The sequence below is a fragment of the Gadus morhua genome, chromosome 6 (assembly GCF_902167405.1).
Source record: "Gadus morhua chromosome 6, gadMor3.0, whole genome shotgun sequence".
Classification (NCBI taxonomy): domain Eukaryota; kingdom Metazoa; phylum Chordata; class Actinopteri; order Gadiformes; family Gadidae; genus Gadus; species Gadus morhua.
In genome coordinates, this window is record NC_044053.1 from 397714 (window position 1) to 418520 (window position 20807).

Genomic DNA, 20807 nt, shown 5'->3' on the forward strand with positions numbered 1-20807 from the left:
AAAGCCTTGTTGCATTCAAGAATGCATCCAGTGGGGCATCACAATAACATTAAGCATGTTGTGTTAATTCCACAACAGGAGATATGTAATGTTACCTAAATTAGGTTTGAGGAAAAATAACCCAAATATCGACATCGGTATCGGCTGATATCGGAATCGAAAATTTAGAGTTGGACAATATCGCATATCGGATATCGGCAAAAAAGCCAATATCGGACATCCCTACTGTCAGCCCATGATTGATTGACAATGACAAACATCGACCAATAATATGTGTAGATGCTGGCAACACACTGCTAGCCCTCTGTAGCCCATTGGACGGCCCAATTGGAGGGAATTTAGAGAGAGAGAAAAAAACAAAACATAGCGGACCGGACCGCTGTGAGGAGAGGCCACCAGACTGAAGGAGGAGATCCAGCTCAGGGTTAGTTGATCTCAAAGCTGCGGATGAGGACGCCCTTGTTGAGGTTGAAGTCCTTGTACTCAGACGCCCCCATGCGGTTGGGGAAGTGGATCTCAGAGCCATCGCTCAGCAACACCAGGAACTCCGCACGGGTCAGGGTGATGGTGAACTATAGAGAGAGAGAGACACCGGGACACAAAGAGAGAGAGAGAGAGAACAGCGCTTCTACAAACCCACCTAAACTCACCTAAACTCAACCAAACTCACCCAACCACACCCAAACTCAACCAAACTCACCCAAACTCACCCACGACCCAAACTCACCCAAACTCAACCAAACTCACCCACGACCCAAACACACCCAAACTCACCCAAACTCACCCAAACTCACCCACGACCCAAACTCACCCAAACTCAACCAAACTCACCCAAACTCACCCACGACCCACGACCCAAAAACACCCAAACACACCCAAACTCACCCAAATACACCCAAACTCAATTAAACTCACCCAAACTCCCCCGCGACCCAAACACACCCAAACTCATCCAAACTAACCTAAACTCCCCCAAACTCCCCCAAACTCACCCAGACTCCCCCAAGAAAACACACCCAAACTCATCCAAACTAACCTAAACTCCCCCAAACTCCCCTAAACTCACCCAAACTCACCCAAACTCCCCCAAGACCCAAACACACCCAAACTCATCCAAACTCACCTAAACTCACCCAAACACATCCACGACCCAAACACACCCAAACTCACCCAAACTCACCTAAACTCACCTAAACTCACCCAAACTCACCTAAACTCACCCAAACACATCCACGACCCAAACACACCTAAACTCACCCAAACTCACCTAAACTCACCCAAACTCAATTAATCTTACCCACGACCCAAACACACCCAAAGACACCCAAACACTCCCAAACTCACCCAAGCACACCCAAACACAAACTCACTCTGTCGTGCTCAGTCTGCGCTGAGCTGCTTTCCTGTCATGCGTCTCGCGTGCACTGGCGTTCTTTGGCCGCGCACAAAGGTTCTGGATATTTAGGATTGAATTATAATATCTCAAAAGTGAAGAACCGGATTAAAGTTTCAGAGATGGCTGATGGTAAATCAATCAAAACTTCCTAATCCGCCTTCAGAAAGGTTCGTCATGGGCCTCCCTCTCTGAGGTCACCCCATCAGATCTCTCTCACCCCCCTCCCTCCCTCATCCCCTCCCTCCCCTTCCCTTTCCCCCCTCTCCCTCCTCTCTCCCTCCCCTCTCTCCCTCCCCCCTCCAACCCCTCTCACCTTAAAGAGCTCATCGTAGTTGAAGGGGAACCCCCACTCTCCCTCCTCTCTCCCTCCCTCCGCCTCTCCCTCCCCCTCCCTTTCCCCCCTCTCCCTCCCCCCTCTCCCCCCCTCACCTTGAAGAGCTCTTTGTGTTTGAAGGGGAACCCCCCCTGGAAGACCTCGGTCCCCCAGACCCCCGCCTTGAGCGAGTTGTAGACCACAATTGTTTCGTTGAACCGCACGCTCATGTGGAACGCAATGTCAGACCCGGAATGGATGTCAAATGCAAACCTGGAGGAGGGGGAGGAGGAGGAGGAGGGGGAGGAGGAGGGGGAGGAGGAGGAGGAGGGAGGAGGAGGAGGAGGAGGAGGAGGAGGAGGAGGAGGGGGAGGAGGGAGGAGGAGGAGGAGGAGGAGGAAGGAGAGGAGGATAAGAAGGAGGACGGAGAGGAGGAAGAGGAGAAGGAGGAAGAGGGGGAGGAGGAGGAAGACCACCCGGTACTCATTAGTCACTACAGCTGCAGTACAATAACCGCGTCACGCACGGGACTGAAGCTGCTCCAGTCACCGGTTCAGACCCCGATCCATCGATGAGTCGACTCATCGACTTCACGCTGATGTTACTTTACAGCATCTTTAAGATTGTGGAGAGATTACCGTGAGGGTTGTGGATTCACTTTATCTGAATCATCACAGCGAAACAGCTTCAAATAACATTCAACCCCAGGAGAACAGACTAGCAGGTGTGCTTGTGTGATTGATTGATTGATTGATTCTTTTCCAGCCAGGCTGGTGGAATTTGTTTTCAGCTTGGTACAGGTTCCAACTTACAAAACATATAACACAGAAATACATACAGAAATACACACTACACAATACCTAAGGGCCGTGCTTAATCCTTAACGTTCAGAGTTCAGAAAGTTTATTGCAGTTGGGATGAAACTGTTTTTTAACCGGGTTGTTCTGGAGGGAACTGTCCTGTAACCTTTGGCCCCTGCACCCGCCCCCACCATCATGATTAACCTCTGAACTCCAGAACTGGACTTTGAAGGATTTCTATTGCAGTTCAACTTCCTTCAGTAAAATGACAAAAAAAAACAAGGAAACGTTCCAAGCTCTTTGTTTTAAACGTATGGAGGAAAGATTCATGGGCTTTCTGCTCGTGGAGGACACCGCCCTCTAGTGGGTGAAAGTGTTAGCGCGGCGGGATGGTGGATCCACTGATACTCACCGATCAGCACCCGCCGTGGGGACCCCGGTGACGGTCAACGTGTGGCCCACCTTCAGGGGCATGTTATTCACCGTAATGTTCTGTTAGAGAGGGAGGGAGAGAGAGAGAGAGAGAGAGAGAGAGAGAGAGAGAGAGAGAGAGAGAGAGAGAGAGAGAGAGAGAGAGAGAGAGAGAGAGAGAGAGAGAGAGAGAGAGAGAGAGAGAGAGAGAGAGAGAGAGAGAGAGAGAGAGAGAGAGAGAGAGAGAGAGAGAGAGAGAGAGAGAGAGAGAGAGAGAGAGAGAGAGAGAGAGAGTGAGTGAGTGAGTGAGTGAGTGAGGGTGAGTGAGTGAGGGTGAGAGAGAGAGGATTTAAGCAGCAAACTTCCTGTGTCCACCACCGCTTCAGACCAACGTAATGCTCTCCATTAGCAGACAGATTAGCTCTCCATTTGCAGAGAGAGAGTGAGAGTGAGAGAGAGATATATGGTTTGAGCAGCAGACTTCCTGTGTCCACCACCGCCTCAGACTAACATATGCTCTCCATTAGCAGACATGAGAGTGGACCCTCTCAGACAGTCCGTCTGCTGGCTTCCCTGGGTGGGGTCTGGCCTCTAAACTGAGGCCTGCTAATACTGAAACTACTCACTCCTGATTCTACTACTGCTAATCTTTAGTTCTACTGGTCACACTTCCTCAGGTTGTACTGGAAGAAGGAAGGTAGTATGATCTCAGTCAGATGTTGGCAGCTTTTTTTGGGTTTGAGATTAGTACATTTTTATGAAAGGTTAACTTTTACAAACATTTTACGAAATGCATGTCAGTATATCGACATGAGAACGAAAAGGTGTGGCATGTTTTTTACAGTGGTAGATAAAAACTACACTCACTTAAAATACGTATCAGTTTAAATATAACTTTCTCAAACTATCTTTAAAGAGTCGCACAAACGTGTTCTGAGTTTTCACCGGCCAGGTGATGTTTAAGCTGTCGAACCAATGACAAGATTGGATGTCTCGATCAATTGCCAAGCCAGCAAATACTTTGATGATAAAAGGGAATAAAACAAATTCACAAAAACACACCATGTTATGAAAAGTTATGAATGATGCCCCGAGAAGTGATCTCATCACCTCAAAAGACAACTATTGGTTCTGATCCGCGCGTCTGGAGAGGTGCCCACATTTATACCAGGTGTAATGACACGCGTAATGACAGCTGTCACTCCATTCAGAGCAGAGCAGCAGTAAAACCACACTAAGTGAACCAAACACAACTGATGTCCAGAGAAACACTTCAGGGATCAGTGGAAACGCTCGTTTCTTTATACTCACAGCCATGTTGCCGTCTGATCGGTTGAGTTTACGCGCAGGGAGGAGAGGAGGCAGTAGAGCAGAGTCCTGCCTGCTGGGAGGGTATTTATAGAGAGACGCGCTGAGTGATTCAGTGATTCAGGAAGATATTCTGAAAAAAAAATCCTACCCAGCAGACATTTAAACGACCTGTGTCGCAACCCTGTCTCATCAAAATTATGTTCCCAGAGAACTATTCAGCATTCTCAATTACGTTTGTCAAAAAATGTATTTTGTCCGTGATGACGTTTTAATTAATGTATCGCAAATACGTTCGTTCTCAGCCTATTTTTTGCAATTTATTTACCTCTCGGATTATGTTTGGTTGAAACGTATCCCAGATATGTTAAATGTCAACGTATACCACATTATTGTTATTAAGGCATATTTCCCTTTCGGGGAACGTTTCATTTAACGTATTTTATTGAACAACCAACAAGGTTATAAAATACATAAATTCCTGGTTATATAGGCCTACAATGGATGAATTATAATTATTTGGAAACGTCCCATCGCTGCCAGTACGGGTAACTGTTTTCTTGGGTATTCAAAACCCAGCGCAGAAACAGTTGGGGTGTAATATGTATTGTATAATCTTCTTGAAAACTCAGTCAGAAGAACTATTAAAAACCAGAGGATGGGCGGGGTTGGGCAGTGGACACACACATGCACCAACCCGTATCACGCCAAGGCGTGAAATAGATACGTTGGTCCACATCGCAAGGCTTACACGCTTTCTTCTCCATTCTAAATGAATGGGGGAATAGCACCAACAGGGTTCTCCTAGCATTTGGTGAAAATGTTACGTAGCCTATATTAATCTTTAGTATCTGAATTTAGTATCTAAACGTGTTTCTAATAACCTTTCTAGCGAGAAATATACCTTTTCCTTGCATAATAAGTGAATGTGTAGCCTATGTTCTTTATTAATCTTTATTATCTGAATGGGAAATGCAATATTTTAGGACAGATTCACCATTAAACGTGTTTCTAATGACATTTCTAGCGAGAAATGTACTTTTTCCTTTAATAATCTTGAGTCAGTGATTGTGTATGATCTTTAGTTTTATAGTTATTAGGAAGATTCAATCGGCTCGCTCGCATGTTTCAACGACGTCAGGTTGCTTTCGCTAAACTAGCAGCTCACGTGCTTCCTGCGTTTGTGTTATTAAACCGTTAGTTTATGTAACTTTGAATGATATAATCTTGTTAGAAACACGTATATCTGAGAGCCAACCCAGTCGCCAAAATAAAACGTTGACAGTGTACGTTTTCGTGAACACTGGATTACGTCGCATTTCAACATAAAATAGCGTGTTATAAGCCTACACACACACACACACACACACACACACGCACGCACGCACGCACGCACGCACGCACACACACACACACACACACACACACACACACACACACACACACACACACACACACACACACACACACACACACACACACACACACACACACGCACACGCACACACACACAAGGCATTTCGCTGCTAAAACAACAACAAAAAAATATTCCCCTCAAATATTATTACTTACAAAACATTGGCCAAATGGAATATCTGTTTTATTCGGGCTGCTTCTAGGACATTTTAGGTGGATTTTGAACGGTATGTGGGCAGGACGTTTTTTGCAGGACCTGGCAACCCTGCGCTGTTGCCCGAGGCGCTGAAATGCTCCGGAACAGATCTGGATCCACTATGGCCAAAAGACTTGTATGCCCCCGCTCTATGGAGTCAGTTTCCTGCCATAATTCAAACCTGAAAAAAAAAGTTTCAAAGGCTTGTAAGTCTGGGTTTGAAAACTCAACACCTTGTAAAAAAGGTTTTGCAACACTGAAAAAAGAGATTATAACCTGAAAAAAAATAAAACTAAAATTCAAACATCTGTAAACATGATTTTGTGTTCTATATTATCTTCTTCATCATTTTCAGCAACACATTTTCAAAGTTCAAACAATTTCACCAGCGCATTGGCAGAGTTTCAAATCTGGCACTGTTCTAACGGTGTATTTCATTGTTGCCCGGTTTTGAAACCTTGTAAATGGGATTCTGCAAACAGGTGTTCATACATTGAGAAATACGTTTTGAAAGGTTGAATATTTAGTTTTAAAAACTTGTAAAGGTGTACGTTTACGACATTGCAACGTATTTTTTCAGAACTGACTTTTCAGCACTGACTTTTCAGAGATTTGAGCGCAAGCTTTGAGTCACGTGAATAATGGCAGTGTTCTGACGCCACTCGTTTTGAAACTCCTGACAGTCGAATCTGAAAACGTTCCTGGGGGCGGGACCATTTAGCTCTAAACCTATTGGTTGCTCTCGGCTGACGTACATTCCAATCACATGTGCCGTTCACCGGGCTGTTCTTGATCGACAGTGCTCTGCCGATGACACGAATAACAACGGGTTGATTTTGATTTCCATTTTCTGGAACCAGAGTCTCATCTCCATAGGACGCGACTAGCAAGGAAGCGTCCTAGCAAGGTTGCAGCCTTCACTTTGGGAAACAGCCATGGTTCCAGAAAATGGAAATCAAAATCAACCGCGAAAGTCGCTTGTTATTTGTGTCATCGGCAGAGCACTGTCAATCACGCACAGCCCGGTGAACTTCACATGTGATTGGAATGTACGTCAGCCGAGAGCAACCAATAGGTTTAGAGCTAAATGGTCCGGCCCCCAGGAACGTTTTCAGATTCGACTGTCAGGAGTTTCAAAACGAGTGGCGTCAGAACACTGCCAATATTCACGTGACTCAAAGCTTGCGCCTGTGTGGTCAAATCTCTGAAAAGTCAGTGCTGAAAAGTCAGTTCTGAAAAAATACGTTGTAATGTCGTTAACGTACACCTTTACAAGTTTTTAAAACTAAATATTCAACCTTTCAAAACGTATTTCTCAATGTATGAACACCTGTTTACAGAATCCCATTTACAAGGTTTCAAAACCGGGCAACAATGAAATACACTGTTAGAACAGTGCCAGATTTGAAACTCTGCAAATGCGCTGGTGAAATTGTTTGAACTTTGAAAATGTGTTGGTGAAAATGATGAAGAAGATAAAATAGAACACAAAATCATGTTTACAGATGTTTGAATTTTAGTTTTATTTTTTTTCAGGTTATAATCTCTTTTTTCAGTGTTGCAAAACCTTTATTACAAGGTGTTGAGTTTTCAAACCCAGACTTACAAGCCTTTGAAACTTTTTTTTTCAGGTTTGAATTATGGCAGGAAACTGACTCCATACCCCTCCCCCCTTAAATAAATACTTTGGCAGAATAAAGAATAAATTCATGCATTATCATTCAACCTGAACATGTGTATTTACAGTATAGAGCTCGTAAGTCGCCATTGCTCATGGGACCTATGAGACCGAAATGAATGGGAGTCAATGGAGAGAAAGTAATTATTTTCTGATCCCAGTCTTTATATGCCCCGGATTACACATATGTTGTTTGTGGATTTAAATGACAATTTTTCATGCAAAGAAAACTATGATTTAGCGGGTAGGAGTTTGATACAGTTAGTTTTTGTGTGGGGCGCTTTGTGGACTACAACTCCCGCTGCTCTCGACTAGGAGTGCGAACAGTTACAAAAAATTGTAAACGGTTACACGACCCCTTTTTTTTCGTGTACACGGTTAACCGTTTTTTTTCTCTACAACAAAGCATCACAAATGTGTGAAAAACTCAACCTGTCTCCAATTGAAATGCCTCGGGTTCGAAACCCTCCCAAACGCCTGGCTGGCAAGGCTGCTGCCCATGTACCTCCCTCCTCAGTCGACTACTTCAGAACAGAATTTTTCAAGGTTCTGGACACTTGGTATGTTGTTCTGGTGTCACTCCTCTTGCCTGTACTGCTGCTGAACTCCCCATTTCCGACCACATGTTTATATCTTTTACTGTCAACCTTACACTTTCCATTACAAACCTGCCCCGTGTTATATCATTCCGCAACATTAAGAACATTAATTTAAATACACTCTCTACTGGTATCAACTCCCTCCCCAGCACTGACAGTCTGTCCTCCACCTACAATCTGGTTTCACATTACAACAACAGTCTTCATGATCTTCTTAACACCCTGGCTCCCATTAAATCCCGCTCTGTTTCCTTCCCTCACTCTGCCCCATGGTATACCACTGAACTACGCAAACTCAAGGAGAAAGGCCGTCAACTGGAACGCCTCTGCAAGAAAACTGGACTTGTTATACATAAAGAAATATATCACAACCACATTCTTCACTACAAGGACACTCTTTCTACAGCCAAATCTACCCACTACACCAATTTGATCAGTTCAGGTGACGGAAATACACTTTTTCCACTTTCTCCGCCCCTGTCTCCCGTCTACTCTCAAGCTTCACACTTCCCTCCGCTGAGGAAATCTCTGACCTCATCCGGAAATCCAAACCATCCACCTGCCAGCTGGACCCTATCCCTACTGTTTTAGTTAAAGGCTGCCTACCATCTCTTTCCCCCCTAATAACGTCCATCATACACTCCTCCCTCAGCTCCGGCCTCGTACTAACCCTAACCCTAACCCTAACCCTAACCCATACTCAAGACACCTGGTGCTGACCCCAATAACCTCAACAACTTCCGTCCTATCTCAAATCTCCCTTTCATATCAAAAATTCTGGAAAAAACAATAGAATCTCAGGTTCAAGCTCACTTATCCTTCAATAATCTCTACGAACAATTTCAATCTGGTTTCCGCCCCCTCCACAGCACAGAGACAGCCCTGATTAAAATCACCAATGACCTTCTCATGGCAGCAGACTGCGGCCTTCGACACCATTTCACACAACATCCTCCTTGCAACCACAAATCTCTTTCAATATGAAACACTGCACTCGAAACTATGTTCTCTCTTCTCAAAACATATATATATATATATATATATATATATATATATATATATATATATATATATATATTTACTATATATATATATATATATATATATATATATATATATATGTTTTGAGAAGAGAGAACATTTTTAATTTAGAATTTCTATTTGTGTATGTGTATACAATAGAGAAAAACAGCAAATTATATGTATTGTAATTTGCTCAAAAATTACTTAGAGAGAGAGGGAGGCGACAGAAACAGAGACATAGAGAGAGAGCGAGAGAGAGAGAGTGACAAAAAGAGACTGACAGACAGAAAGATAATGAGAGAGAGAGAGAGAGAGAGAGAGAGAGAGAGAGAGAGAGAGAGAGAGAGAGAGAGAGAGAGAGAGAGAGAGAGAGAGAGAGAGAGAGAAAGAGAGCGCACTTCGACTACATTGAGTATACTGTATATCTCATACTATTGGTGGTGGTTAGTGAGGTCCCCCCTTCACTGGAAAGCGTCTTTGAGTGTCTAGAAAAGCGCTATATGAATTCATCCATTATTATTATTATTATTATTGAGATAGTGTTGTAGAGTAGATAGTATAGAATTGACATAGCATTGCATATTAGATATTATAGTATTGAGAGAGTACTGTAGTGTATAGTAGATTTTATAGTATTGAGATGGTATTGTGTTGTATAGTAGATAATATAGTATTGAGCCCTTTCCCTTATATGCAGCTTAAGTTAAGGGTACACAGAATAGAAACTTTCACATCAATGGAAATGCCATTTTTTCCATGCCATTAGGTAAAAAAACTACACACAAACACACACATAGTCACACACACACACACACACACAAAAAATGGTGGACAAAGACAACTTGATAAATAAATCACCAGATGCTGATTATCATTGCTAAAGAAATCCTTTTTAATACACATCAGTTTGACGATTCAAGGATGGGGCTGACGGGCAACAGATGGAGAAGATGGCCCAAGACAGGCCAGGGAGGAAGCGATTCATCAATGGCCGATGTTCCCAAAGGAATACAAAGGCCTAAACAAAACAAATCAATCAGTTTTACCATTGCAGAAAAAGCTTTGTAAAGAACATCTAACACAGGGATGTCAGAGGTTGATGTAGTGAGTGGTTCTCATCTGCCTGTGAACCGGTCTGCTGTGAGGAGAGACCACCAGACTGAAGGAGGAGATCCAGCTCAGGGTTAGTTGATCTCAAAGCTGCGGATGAGGACGCCCCCTTTGAAGGAGAAGTCCAGGTACTCAGACGCCCCCAGGCGGTTGGGGAAGTGGACCTCAGAGCCATCGCTCAGGATCACCAGGAACTCCTCATGGGTCAGGGTGACGGTGAACTACAGAGAGAGAGAGAGAGAGAGAGAGAGAGAGAGAGAGAGAGAGAGAGAGAGAGAGAGAGAGAGAGAGAGAGAGAGAGAGAGAGAGAGAGAGAGAGAGAGAGAGAGAGAGAGAGAGAGACCGGGACACAGAGAGAGAGAGAGAGAGAGAGAGAGAGAGAGAGACCCTAAGAAAGTAAAGTATACAGAGACATCTCTATCTCTGGGGCTTTGAGAGTATAATCAACAACTCAACACAACCAATATTTGCAGAGCAGAGAGCGATAACCACAACAAGCCGTCCCTGAAGTAGCTCACAGCTCTGCCCAAACTCACCCAAACTCACCCAAACTCACCCAACCACACCCATAGTGTTTACATGTGGTCGATAGGGTTTACATGTGGTCCATAGTGTTTAAATATGGTCGACAGTGTTTGCATGTGGACTGTGGTCGATAGTGTTTATATGTGATCGTTAGTGTTTAATTATGGTCGATAGTGTTTAAATGTTCCTTTCCCTCTCTCCACCTCATCCCTCACTCTCCACCTCAAGCTGGTGTGTGGTGAGCGTTCTGGCGCAGATTGGCTGCCGTGCATCACCCAAATGGCTTCCCTTCAGTCCTACGTCTGGGTTTGCTGTATATTCCTGGGTTTTCTCTGTCCAAATTTTGTGCGTCCAATCAGCGAACAGAGGGAGTGGGTGAGAACAATGACATTAAAGTCATCGCTCGTTGACGGACTTCGTTAGCGATAAGCGATAAGTTATGGCAGATCCAGAGTGGCACTGGGCAGATCCAATGTTTTTGAACTTCAACAGACACCCGCCTTCAAGTGAGTTAACGTTTGTCAATTGAGTGAGTCCAGACTCTCTGTGCAAATGAAAGGAAGTACGAGAGTCTGGTAAAATCAGGCTACCCAAATACACCCAAACACACCCAAACTTACCCACGACCGAAGCACACCCAAACTCACCCAAACACACCCAGACACACCCAAAGTCACCCAGAGTCACCCAAACGCATCCAATACACCCAAACTCACCCGAACTCATCCAAACTCACTTAATCTTACCCACGGCCCAAACACACCCAAAGACGCCCAAACACTGCCAAACACATCGAAACTCACCCAAACTCACCCAAGCACACCCACACACTGTCTTCCTCAGTCTGCGCTGAGCTGCTTTCCTGTCATGCGTCTCGCGTTCACTGGCGTTCTTTGACCGCGCACAAAGGTTCTGGATATTTAGGATTGAATTATAATATCTCAAAAGTGAATACCGGATTAAAGTTTAAGAGATGGCTGATGGTAAATCAATCACAACTTCCTAATCCGCCTTCAGAAAGGTTCGTCATGGGCCTCCCTCTCTGAGGTCAACCCATCAGATCTCTCTCACCCCCCCTCCCTCCCTCATCCCCTCCCTCCCCCTCCCTTTCCCCCCTCTCCCTCCTCTCTCCCTCCCCCCTCACCCTCCCCCCTCCAACCCCTCTCACCTTAAAGAGCTCATCGTAGTTGAAGGGGAACCCCCACTCTCCCTCCTCTCTCCCTCCTCTCTCCGCCTCTCCCTCCCCCCTCTCCCCCCCTCACCTTGAAGAGCTCGTTGTGTTTGAAGGGGAACCCCCCCTGGAAGACCTCGGCCCCCCAGACCCCTGACATGCGCGAGTTGCAGACCACACTTCCTAATGTGAGCCGCACGCTCATGTAGAACGCGATGTCAGACCCGGAAAGGATGTTCACCTCAAAGCTGGAGAGAGGAGGTGGAGGAAGAGGAAGAAGAGGAGGAGGAGGAAGAGGAGGAGGAGGGAGATAAGGAGAAGGAGGGAGAGGAGGAGGAGGAGGAGGAGGAGGGAGAGGAGGAGGGGGAGGAGGAGGAGGGAGAGGGAGGAGGAGGAAGACAACCCGGTACTCATTAGTCACTGCAGCTGCAGTACAATAACCGCGTCACGCACGGGACTGAAGCTGCTCAAGTTACCGGTTCAGACCCCGATCCATCGATGAGTCGACTCATCGACTTCACGCTGATGTTACTTTACTGCATCTTTAAGATTGTGGAGAGATTATCGTGAGGGTTGGGGATTCTCTTCATCTGAATCATTACAGCGGAACAGCTTCAAATAACATTCAACCCCAGGAGAACAGACTAGCAGGTGTGCTTGTATGGTGGCTAGGCTAACTCAAGGATTTAAATAGAGAGGCAAACTGAAGGGGAGGAACCTTTACAGCTGGCCCCTGAACCCAGCCCCCACCCTCATGATTAACCTTTGGCCCCTGCACCCGGCCCCCACCCTCATGATTAACCTTTGGCCCCTACACCCGGCCTAACCTTCCCGATTAACCTTTGACCCCTGCACCAGGCCCCCACCCTCATGATTAACATTTGGCCCCTGTACTCAGCCCGCACCCTCATGATTAACCTTTGACCCCGGCCCCCACCCTCATGATTAACCTTTGACCCCTGAACCTGCCCCCACCCTCATGATTAACCTTTGGCCCCTGCACTCGGCCCCCACCCTCATGATAAACCTCTGAACTCCAGAACTGGACTTTGAAGGATTTCTATTGCAGTTCAACTTCCTTCAGCATAATGAAAAAATCAAACAAGGAAACGTTCGAAGCTTTTTTTTTTATCGTATGGGAGGATAGATTCATGGGCCATCTGCGAGTGGAGGACACCGCCCCCTAGTGGGTGAAAGTGTGAGGGCGACGGGACGGTGGATCCACTGATACTCACCGATCACCAATCGTTCACTGTTCAACTCACCGTCCATCACCAGTCTTGGGGATCCCGGTGATGGTCAACGTGTGGCCCACCTTCAGGGGCCGGTTATTAACCTGCATGTTCTGTTAGGGAGGGGGAGAGAGAGAGAGAGGGGGAGAGAGAGAGAGAGAGAGAGAGAGAGAGAGAGAGAGAGAGAGAGAGAGAGAGAGAGAGAGAGAGAGAGAGAGAGAGAGAGAGAGAGAGAGAGAGAGAGAGAGAGAGAGAGAGAGAGAGAGAGAGAGAGGGAGAGAATAATCAATTAGGAGAGTGAGAGAGAGAGTGGGAGAGCGAGGGACATTTGAGCTGTTTGATATAGAAATACACTGGTTTATTACAGGTTGAGATATGGTTTGAGCAGCAGACTTCCACCGGCCAGGTGGAGTTTTCACCGGCCAGGTGAATATACATAATATTTAATATCCCATTTTTAAGATGTCTAACCAATGATAAGACTGGATGTCTCAATCAATAGGCAAGCCAGCAAATAGTTTGACGATAAAAGGGAATAAAACAAATGCACAAAAACACAACAGATTATGAAAAGTTATGAATGATGCCCGGAGTAGTGATCCCATCACCGCAAGAGACAACTATTGGTTCTGATCCACGCGTCTGGAGATTTGCCCACGTTTAAACCAGGGGTAATGACACGCGTAATGACAGCTGTTACTCCATTCAGAGCAGAGCAGCAGTAAAACCAGGCGGAATGAAACAAACACAACCGATGTCGAGAGAAACACTGCAGGGATCAGTGGAAACGCTCGTTTCTTTATACTTACTGCCATGCTGTCGTCCAATTGTTTGAGCATACTCGCAGGGAGGAGAGGAGGCAGGAGGAGGAGGAGGAGGAGGAGCTGTTTGATATATAAATACACTGGTTTATTACAGGTTGAGACATGGTTTGAGCAGCAGACTTCCTGTGTCCACCACCGCCTCAGACCAACATATGCTCTCCATCAGCAGACATGGACCCTCTCAGTCCGTCTGCTGGCTTCCCTCGTGGGGTCTGGCCTCTAAACTGAGGCCTGCTAATACTGAAACTACTCACTCCTGATTCTACTACTGCTAATCTATAGTTCTACTGGACACTCATGTTGAACTGGAAGAAGGACGGTAGTTTGGTCTCAGTAAGATGTTGGCACCTTCTGTTTAGTTTAAGATTTGTACATTTTTATAAAAGGATAACTTTTACAAGCATCACTTATCAAATTGTGTGTCAGTAAATCGACATGAGAACGAAAAGGTGTGTCATGTCTCTTACAATGATAGAGTAATCCTACACTCACTTTAAATAGGTTACAGTTTAAATATAACTTTCTTCAAACTATCTTTAAAAAGTCTTTTCACCGGCCAGGTGAATATACATAATATTTAATGTCCCAATTTTAAGATGTCTAACCAATGAAAAGACTGGATGTCTCAATCAATAAGCAAGCCAGCAAATAGTTTGACGATAAAGGGGAATAAAACAAATGCACAAAAGCACACCAGGTTATGAAAAGTTATGAATGATGCCCGGAGTGGTGATCCCACCACCGCAAGAGACAACTATTGGTTCTGATCCGCACGTCTGGAGAGGTGCCCACGTTTAAACCAGGCGTAATGACACGCGTAATGACAGCTGTCACTCCATTCAGAGCAGAGCAGCAGTAAAACCACACAGAGTGAAACAAACACAACTGATGTCCAGAGAAACACTGCAGGGATCAGTGGTATCAGGCTCTTTTCTTTATACTTACAGTCATGTCGTCGTATAATCGGTTGAGTTTACGCGCAGGGAGGAGAGGAGGCAGCAGATCAGAGTCCTGCCTGCTGGGAGAGTATTTATAGAGAGACGCGCTACGCTTTTTCTTCTTCTTCCAAAATGAGTGACGTATTCAGGAAGATACTCAGAAAAAAATCCTACCCAGCAAGCATTTAATCGACCTGTGTCGAGGCCAACAAGTCCATTAGACGTCGAGTAACAACAGGACTTAATTTCGAGCTTTTGCCGACATGAAAACATAATCTTAGAGGAATGGTGACATTAAGGAAAATTTACCGAATAAACACTCCCAGCTAAATGTCTGCATCCAACAAGTCTAATGTAAGTTGAGTCACAATGTGACTTTATTTCAACCATGTGTGCGACATGAAAACATGCCTAGGGAAATTGTGATTTCGAGGAAAGCTTGTTTGACAGTGTTGTGACTAAAATTAACAAAGATATAACACTGTAACATCAGTGTGAACGGTAATGTTTTACACATGAATTGTGTTATTGAAAAGTGTTATTTCTGCTATCACTATCACAAAGTGCTATCACTGCTATGCTGACGACACTCAGCTATTTCTCTCTTTCCCCTCATCTGATAAAGCCCTGATTGCAACACGCATATCGGAATGTCTGGCGGACGTCAGCACCTGGACAACTGCCAATCACCTGAGGCTTAACCTCAACATAACCGAGCTCCTCCTAATCCCAGGGAAAGATAGCCCACACATGGACTTACTGGTCACCGTTGAGAACCTCACTGTATCTCCCTCTCCAACTGCCAGAAACCTCGGTGTGGTATTGGACAATCAGTTATGCTGCACCGCAAACATCACTGCGGTCGCCCGATCCTGCAGATTTGCACTTTACAACATCTGCAGAATCCGGCACTTCCTCTCAAGGGAAGCAGCTCAGCTTCTAGTCCAATCACTGGTTATCTCCCGCCTCGACTACTGCAACTCACTCCTGGCTGGACTTCCTGCCTCTGCGATTAAACCCTTGCAGCGCATCCAGAATGTGGCAGCGCCCCTTCGTGTTCAACCTACCGAAGTTCTCCCATGTGACCCCCCTCTTCCGGGAGCTTCACTGGCTCCCTGTAGTAGCTTGCATCAAATTAAAGACGATGGTACTGGCATACAAGGCAGTCGATGGAACTGCCCCTGCCTACCTCCAAGAATTGGTAAAGCCACACACCCCAGCTCGATCCCTCCGCTCAACTACCTCAGCTGGACGCCTGGTACCGCCATCGCTAAGAACTAGCAAAGGTCGATCAGCAAAGTCACAACTTTTCTCTTTTTGGGACCTCAGTGGTGGAACGAGCTCCCTGCCGTTCTCAGGACCACAGAGTTGCTCACTATCTTCCGAAAAAGACTCAAGACTCACCTGTTCAGAGTCCACCTAGACTTTGCATAGCCACCCTCCCCCTTCTGGCCACCATTGTACACTGTATTGTATTGTGTTGTATTGTATTATAGTACTTAACTGTGTAGCAACTGCAGTAGCTGCTATCATTGCATGGCTCGGAAAGCTAGCACGCTAACATTAGCTTAGACCCGAAAAGAGACGCAGCTACTTGCAACATCCCGTCTAGGGATGCTATGTTAGCTGTGCGTTGTTGAAAATAAAACACGTGAATAGTCGGGTGGAAAGCACTATTTCCGTGCATTAATCCTGTGAAGTTAATTTTGGGACCCATTCTTCTATTTTTCCGGTGATTATTAATAGCGAGAGCGGTGATAGTTTCTGATGTTGCTAGCTAAATGGACTTGATGTAGCCAACAGTTAGCCCTTTAGGCTGGCGGCCTCGATGTTGAGACTGTGTCTTCGTCCACTGAGCCTAGCACCAGTTAGCCCTTTAGGCTGGGAGCCTAGATGTTGAGACTGTGTCTTCGTCCACTGAGCCTAGCACCAGTGTGTTGTTCAAATGAACAAGTGGTGACTCTGTGGTATCTGTGACAATGGCTTCATGGGGGGGGGGGTTCCTCCCATCGCTCTCCAACTACAGATGAGGCCTACAGTGGTCTTGAGTAAACGGCAGCTCCAGGCTAAAGTGTGGGTTTGAGAGAGAGAGAACTGGCTTCTGGCTTCCATAACAATCTTCGCTATTGCAGAAAATTCTAGTGAGAAATGATTCGGTTTTTATTTTTCAGCTGATTAAGCTCCAAATAGTTAATTACAGATTTCAAAGTCAAGCCTGTACGTACATACACTAGTCAACGTATGTTATAGTTCAAATGGCATTATTAAGAGTGTCCTCTGTGGGGCTTATTGACAAACCCTTGTGTATTTTGGCAGTCAAACTTCTCACCCTTCCCCATCCTGGTACTGGTGTTTTCATGCACAAGATTATCGATGGCAGGAAATCTTTGTTTTGGGGGTTGACAGACTAAACATGCTCCATCATCAGAAGACGTGCTCTGTTGAGATGAATATCATTTTTTTATTGTTCCTTCTTTCCAGCTGCTGTGAAGAGATCAAATTACAAGACCACAGATACAGAAATCCAAGTAGCCATGAGTTTACCCCTGAAACATGCACCCGCCAGGACTGGCGGGGGTGGGATTTTGGTCCCAATAAGGGGACCAAAAATGAAATTTAATTTTTTTTCTTCTTTAAAGAAGATGTAGGGCCTACTTGGGTGAAAATAAAAATAAAATGTTTTGTATATTGCACTTTATACCCTGACATCTGTCTTTTGTTGAAGAGTATTAATGCTTGATTTAGAGTATTAACTAACTATTAACTAACCCTATATTATAGACAGATCTATCCAGCTCAACATTCAGACATGCAAGCGGAGCGCTTTTTGCCGCGAGTCACTTTGTTATCATACATTTTGGGGACCTGTGTGGTTCGTGCAGATCCGAATAATTTTTTGGGGGGGGTCAATCGGTGCGCACGTGCAGGTGTCAGTAATCCGTATTCTGACTCCATAACCACGGAGACCCCTTGAGCCTTCGGAGTAAGGAAAAGTGATTCTGGAAATGATTTTGTTAGGGGACCTATCACAGCCCTTGCCGTCTCTGCTGCGTCGACAGATAGTTAAAAAATATTGGATGTGCATGCGCACGTAGAAATCGGAAAGATTGACACATAAATAACTAGAGGGTGCACTGTACTGTCTGCGCGAACCATTCTGCATCCTCTCTCTCTCTCTCTCTCTCTCTCTCTCTCTCTCCCTCTCTCTCTCTCTCTCTCTCTCTCTCTCTCTCTCTCTCCCTCTCTCTCTCTCGTTTCGTTTTGTGGAGCACGTTAATTGTCTGAGAAATGCATGTTTTGTGGAGCACATTCGTTACAGTTTTTTTTTACAGCTCATTATAATATTGACATATTATAATGAGCTGGGTTGATGAGGTTCTGGTTCTGGTTCTGGTTCTATGAGACAAGTTTTGCAAAAAACGTGTGTAACGCTGTGTAGTGGCACCTGTGGTAAGAACAATGTTGTTGTATGGTCTTTAAGATAACACAAAATGAGCCAAGATAAGACGGGCAATCATAACTTAATCACTGGAGGGGAGGGCTGAGGATTACACTGGCACTGCGGAGGCCAATGTTCGGTGGCATGAAGACCTGCTTCTTCCTCGCCTGACATTGGATTATTTGGGAGGACATGCGGCAGATCATCATGACTGCACATTTAGGGTACAATTACAGTATTTGTTGTTACTAAAGTATTGTGTGTTGTTTGCTATTTGAGTTCACGTTAAATCTTTATAGGTAACATTTTACAGTTTTTCTCAATCGTTTAAACACGTTTCCTGCTACTATGGCTAAATTTCTCAAAACTCTAACTCTTTACCATTTTGTCAAAACTCCACAAATCTCTTTCAAAGTGAAACACTCCACTCAAAACATATTCAAATGTATAGAATTGAAATAACATTATAAAGACTGTTGCAATATCGTAATACAATACTGTGAATATATGATATAAAATATTGCATTGAGACTATCATATCAGAATAGGTCACAATGCTTATTTGTCAATCCAATGAGCTCCAATGGGCTAAACTCAGAATCCCAGATTCCCAGAGTCATACTGTACACCTATAGTTGAAACTGCAACATTGTTGGAGTTCTGAGAATACACCAATGACACCTATGTTGGCAAAACTCACAGTACAGTAATTGGACTGATAAGTTAAATGAAAAACACAACAGTTAGAAAATGTTTAGACTCTTTCAGGGGATGTAATTATGAATTCATTGCACAAGTCCAAAACGGTAACAAAGCAAATATTTATTTTTTACAGTAATACAGTAAAATGTTCAGCTGAACTGACTGCAAAAATGCTTTTCGTAGGCCAAAAAATAAATAAAAAAGAATATCAATGAGGTGAAACAGGTTTAAAATCAGTCTGAATCCCACTTCTGATCCTGATCAGTAGGAGCTCATCTACAACACAGCAGAGCTTACCTGGGGCGCTCTCCCACATGACTGCAGTGTTTTTCCAGTTGAGTTTGAATAGTTGAGAGCTGGGTGAGTCCAATTGGTAATTGGGTGTGGCGTTTGGAAGACCAGCGTTCTCGTGGTGAACCAAGTGGGCTAAATGAAGAGATTTTTTGCTTAGAGTTTTGCATAAAATGTCATTTAGAATTTCTACATGCGTGAATACAATGGAATAGTCCAAATTACTTTGAGAGAGAGAGAGAGAGAGAGAGAGAGAGAGAGAGAGAGAGAGAGAGAGAGAGAGAGAGAGAGAGAGAGGGAGAGAGAGAGAGGGGGAGAGAGAGAGAGAGGGAGGGAGAGAGAGAGAGGGAGGGAGGGGGAGGGAGGGAGGGAGGGAGAGGGAGAGAGAGCACTTCAAATACATTGACGTACAGAATGTGATTGGAGGCCCATTGTGTCAGAGATAGTATAGTTATAGTACAGGTACAGCGATAGTATTTTGTATTGTATAGTAGGTAGTATAGTATTGAGATAGTATTGTAGTGTATATATTCGATACGACAGTTTATAATTGAGAGAGTTTTGGAGTGTCTAGTAGATAGTATAATATTAAGATAGTATTGTAGAGTATATTCTAGTATTGTGTTAGTATTGTATTGTATAGTAGATAGTATAATATTGAGATAATATTGTAGTGTATAGTCTAGTATTGAGATAGTATTGTAGTGTATAGTAGATAGTATAATATTGAGATAGTATTGTCGTTTATAGTCTAGTATTGAGATAGTATTGTAGTGTATAGTCTAGTATTGAGATAGTATTGTTCCCCTACAACACAATCATTTAGAAGATCACCCTTGCAGAATTACACACAGTATGAAACTATGAAGTTATATTATTAGCTAGTTATTGTAAATGGTAATATTTCTCATGGCATGGTCATCGTGTTATTTTCAGGCCAGACAAGCGTGTGAGATAGAGTTGTATCAAGGCCTCGACTCCAGGCTAGGGCATGAACACCAAGGTGCGGGTTCGATTCCCAAAAGGCCAACTCCTGCACTGCATCAAAAATGTATACTGTGAGAAGTATTAATACTATTAAGGAACCCTTTCCCATACATGCAGCTTCAGTTAAGTATGTACGGAATATGAACTGCCACGCCAATGGAAATGCTTATTTATCCATACCATAAGCTACAGAAACTACACACACAAACACACACACATTTACATGCACACACACACACACACACACACACACACACACACACACACACACACACACACACACACACACACACACACACACACACACACACACACACACACACAAAATGACTGCGACAACTTGATAAATAAATCATCAGATGCTGATTATCATTGCTAAAAATAATAATTTTTAATTCATATCAGTTTTAAAATTCAAGGAGGAAGGGCTGACGGGGCAACGGATGGA

At 44.4% G+C, this 20807-nt stretch overlaps 2 protein-coding genes across 2 annotated transcripts; both read right to left on the bottom strand.

Annotated features, from left to right (window-relative positions):
• Nucleotides 1-325: 325 nt before the first annotated feature.
• On the bottom strand, nt 326-4365 carry LOC115545326 (beta-galactoside-binding lectin-like). The gene is made up of 4 exons (XM_030358353.1): nt 4232-4365; nt 2922-3001; nt 1826-1982; nt 326-572 (listed from the first exon to the last, which is right to left on the bottom strand). Exons 1-4 carry the CDS (start codon nt 4235-4237, stop codon nt 426-428), a joined length of 390 nt encoding a protein of 129 aa, XP_030214213.1. The 5' UTR covers nt 4238-4365; the 3' UTR covers nt 326-425.
• A 5643-nt stretch (nt 4366-10008) lies between these two features.
• Nucleotides 10009-15077, bottom strand: LOC115545321 (beta-galactoside-binding lectin). Its single transcript, XM_030358349.1, has 5 exons — nt 14948-15077; nt 13988-14062; nt 13212-13291; nt 12038-12194; nt 10009-10471 (listed from the first exon to the last, which is right to left on the bottom strand). The coding sequence occupies exons 1-5, from the start codon at nt 14951-14953 to the stop codon at nt 10325-10327; spliced, it is 465 nt and encodes a 154-aa protein (XP_030214209.1). The 5' UTR covers nt 14954-15077; the 3' UTR covers nt 10009-10324.
• Between the last annotated feature and the right edge of the window lie 5730 nt (nt 15078-20807).

Excerpts from the sequence above, each read along its gene's own strand:
- LOC115545326 (XM_030358353.1), bottom strand. Across the intron at positions 1,983-2,921 it reads CCCACGGCGGGTGCTGATCG|GTTTGCATTTGACATCCATT; the intron begins GTGAGTATCAGT and ends CCCCTCCTCCAG. Across the intron at positions 573-1,825 it reads AACACAAAGAGCTCTTCAAG|TTCACCATCACCCTGACCCG; the intron begins GTGAGGGGGGGA and ends CTCTCTCTATAG.
- LOC115545321 (XM_030358349.1), bottom strand. Across the intron at positions 13,292-13,987 it reads AATTGGACGACAGCATGGCA|AACATGCAGGTTAATAACCG; the intron begins GTAAGTATAAAG and ends CCTCCCTAACAG. Across the intron at positions 10,472-12,037 it reads AACACAACGAGCTCTTCAAG|TTCACCGTCACCCTGACCCA; the intron begins GTGAGGGGGGGA and ends CTCTCTCTGTAG.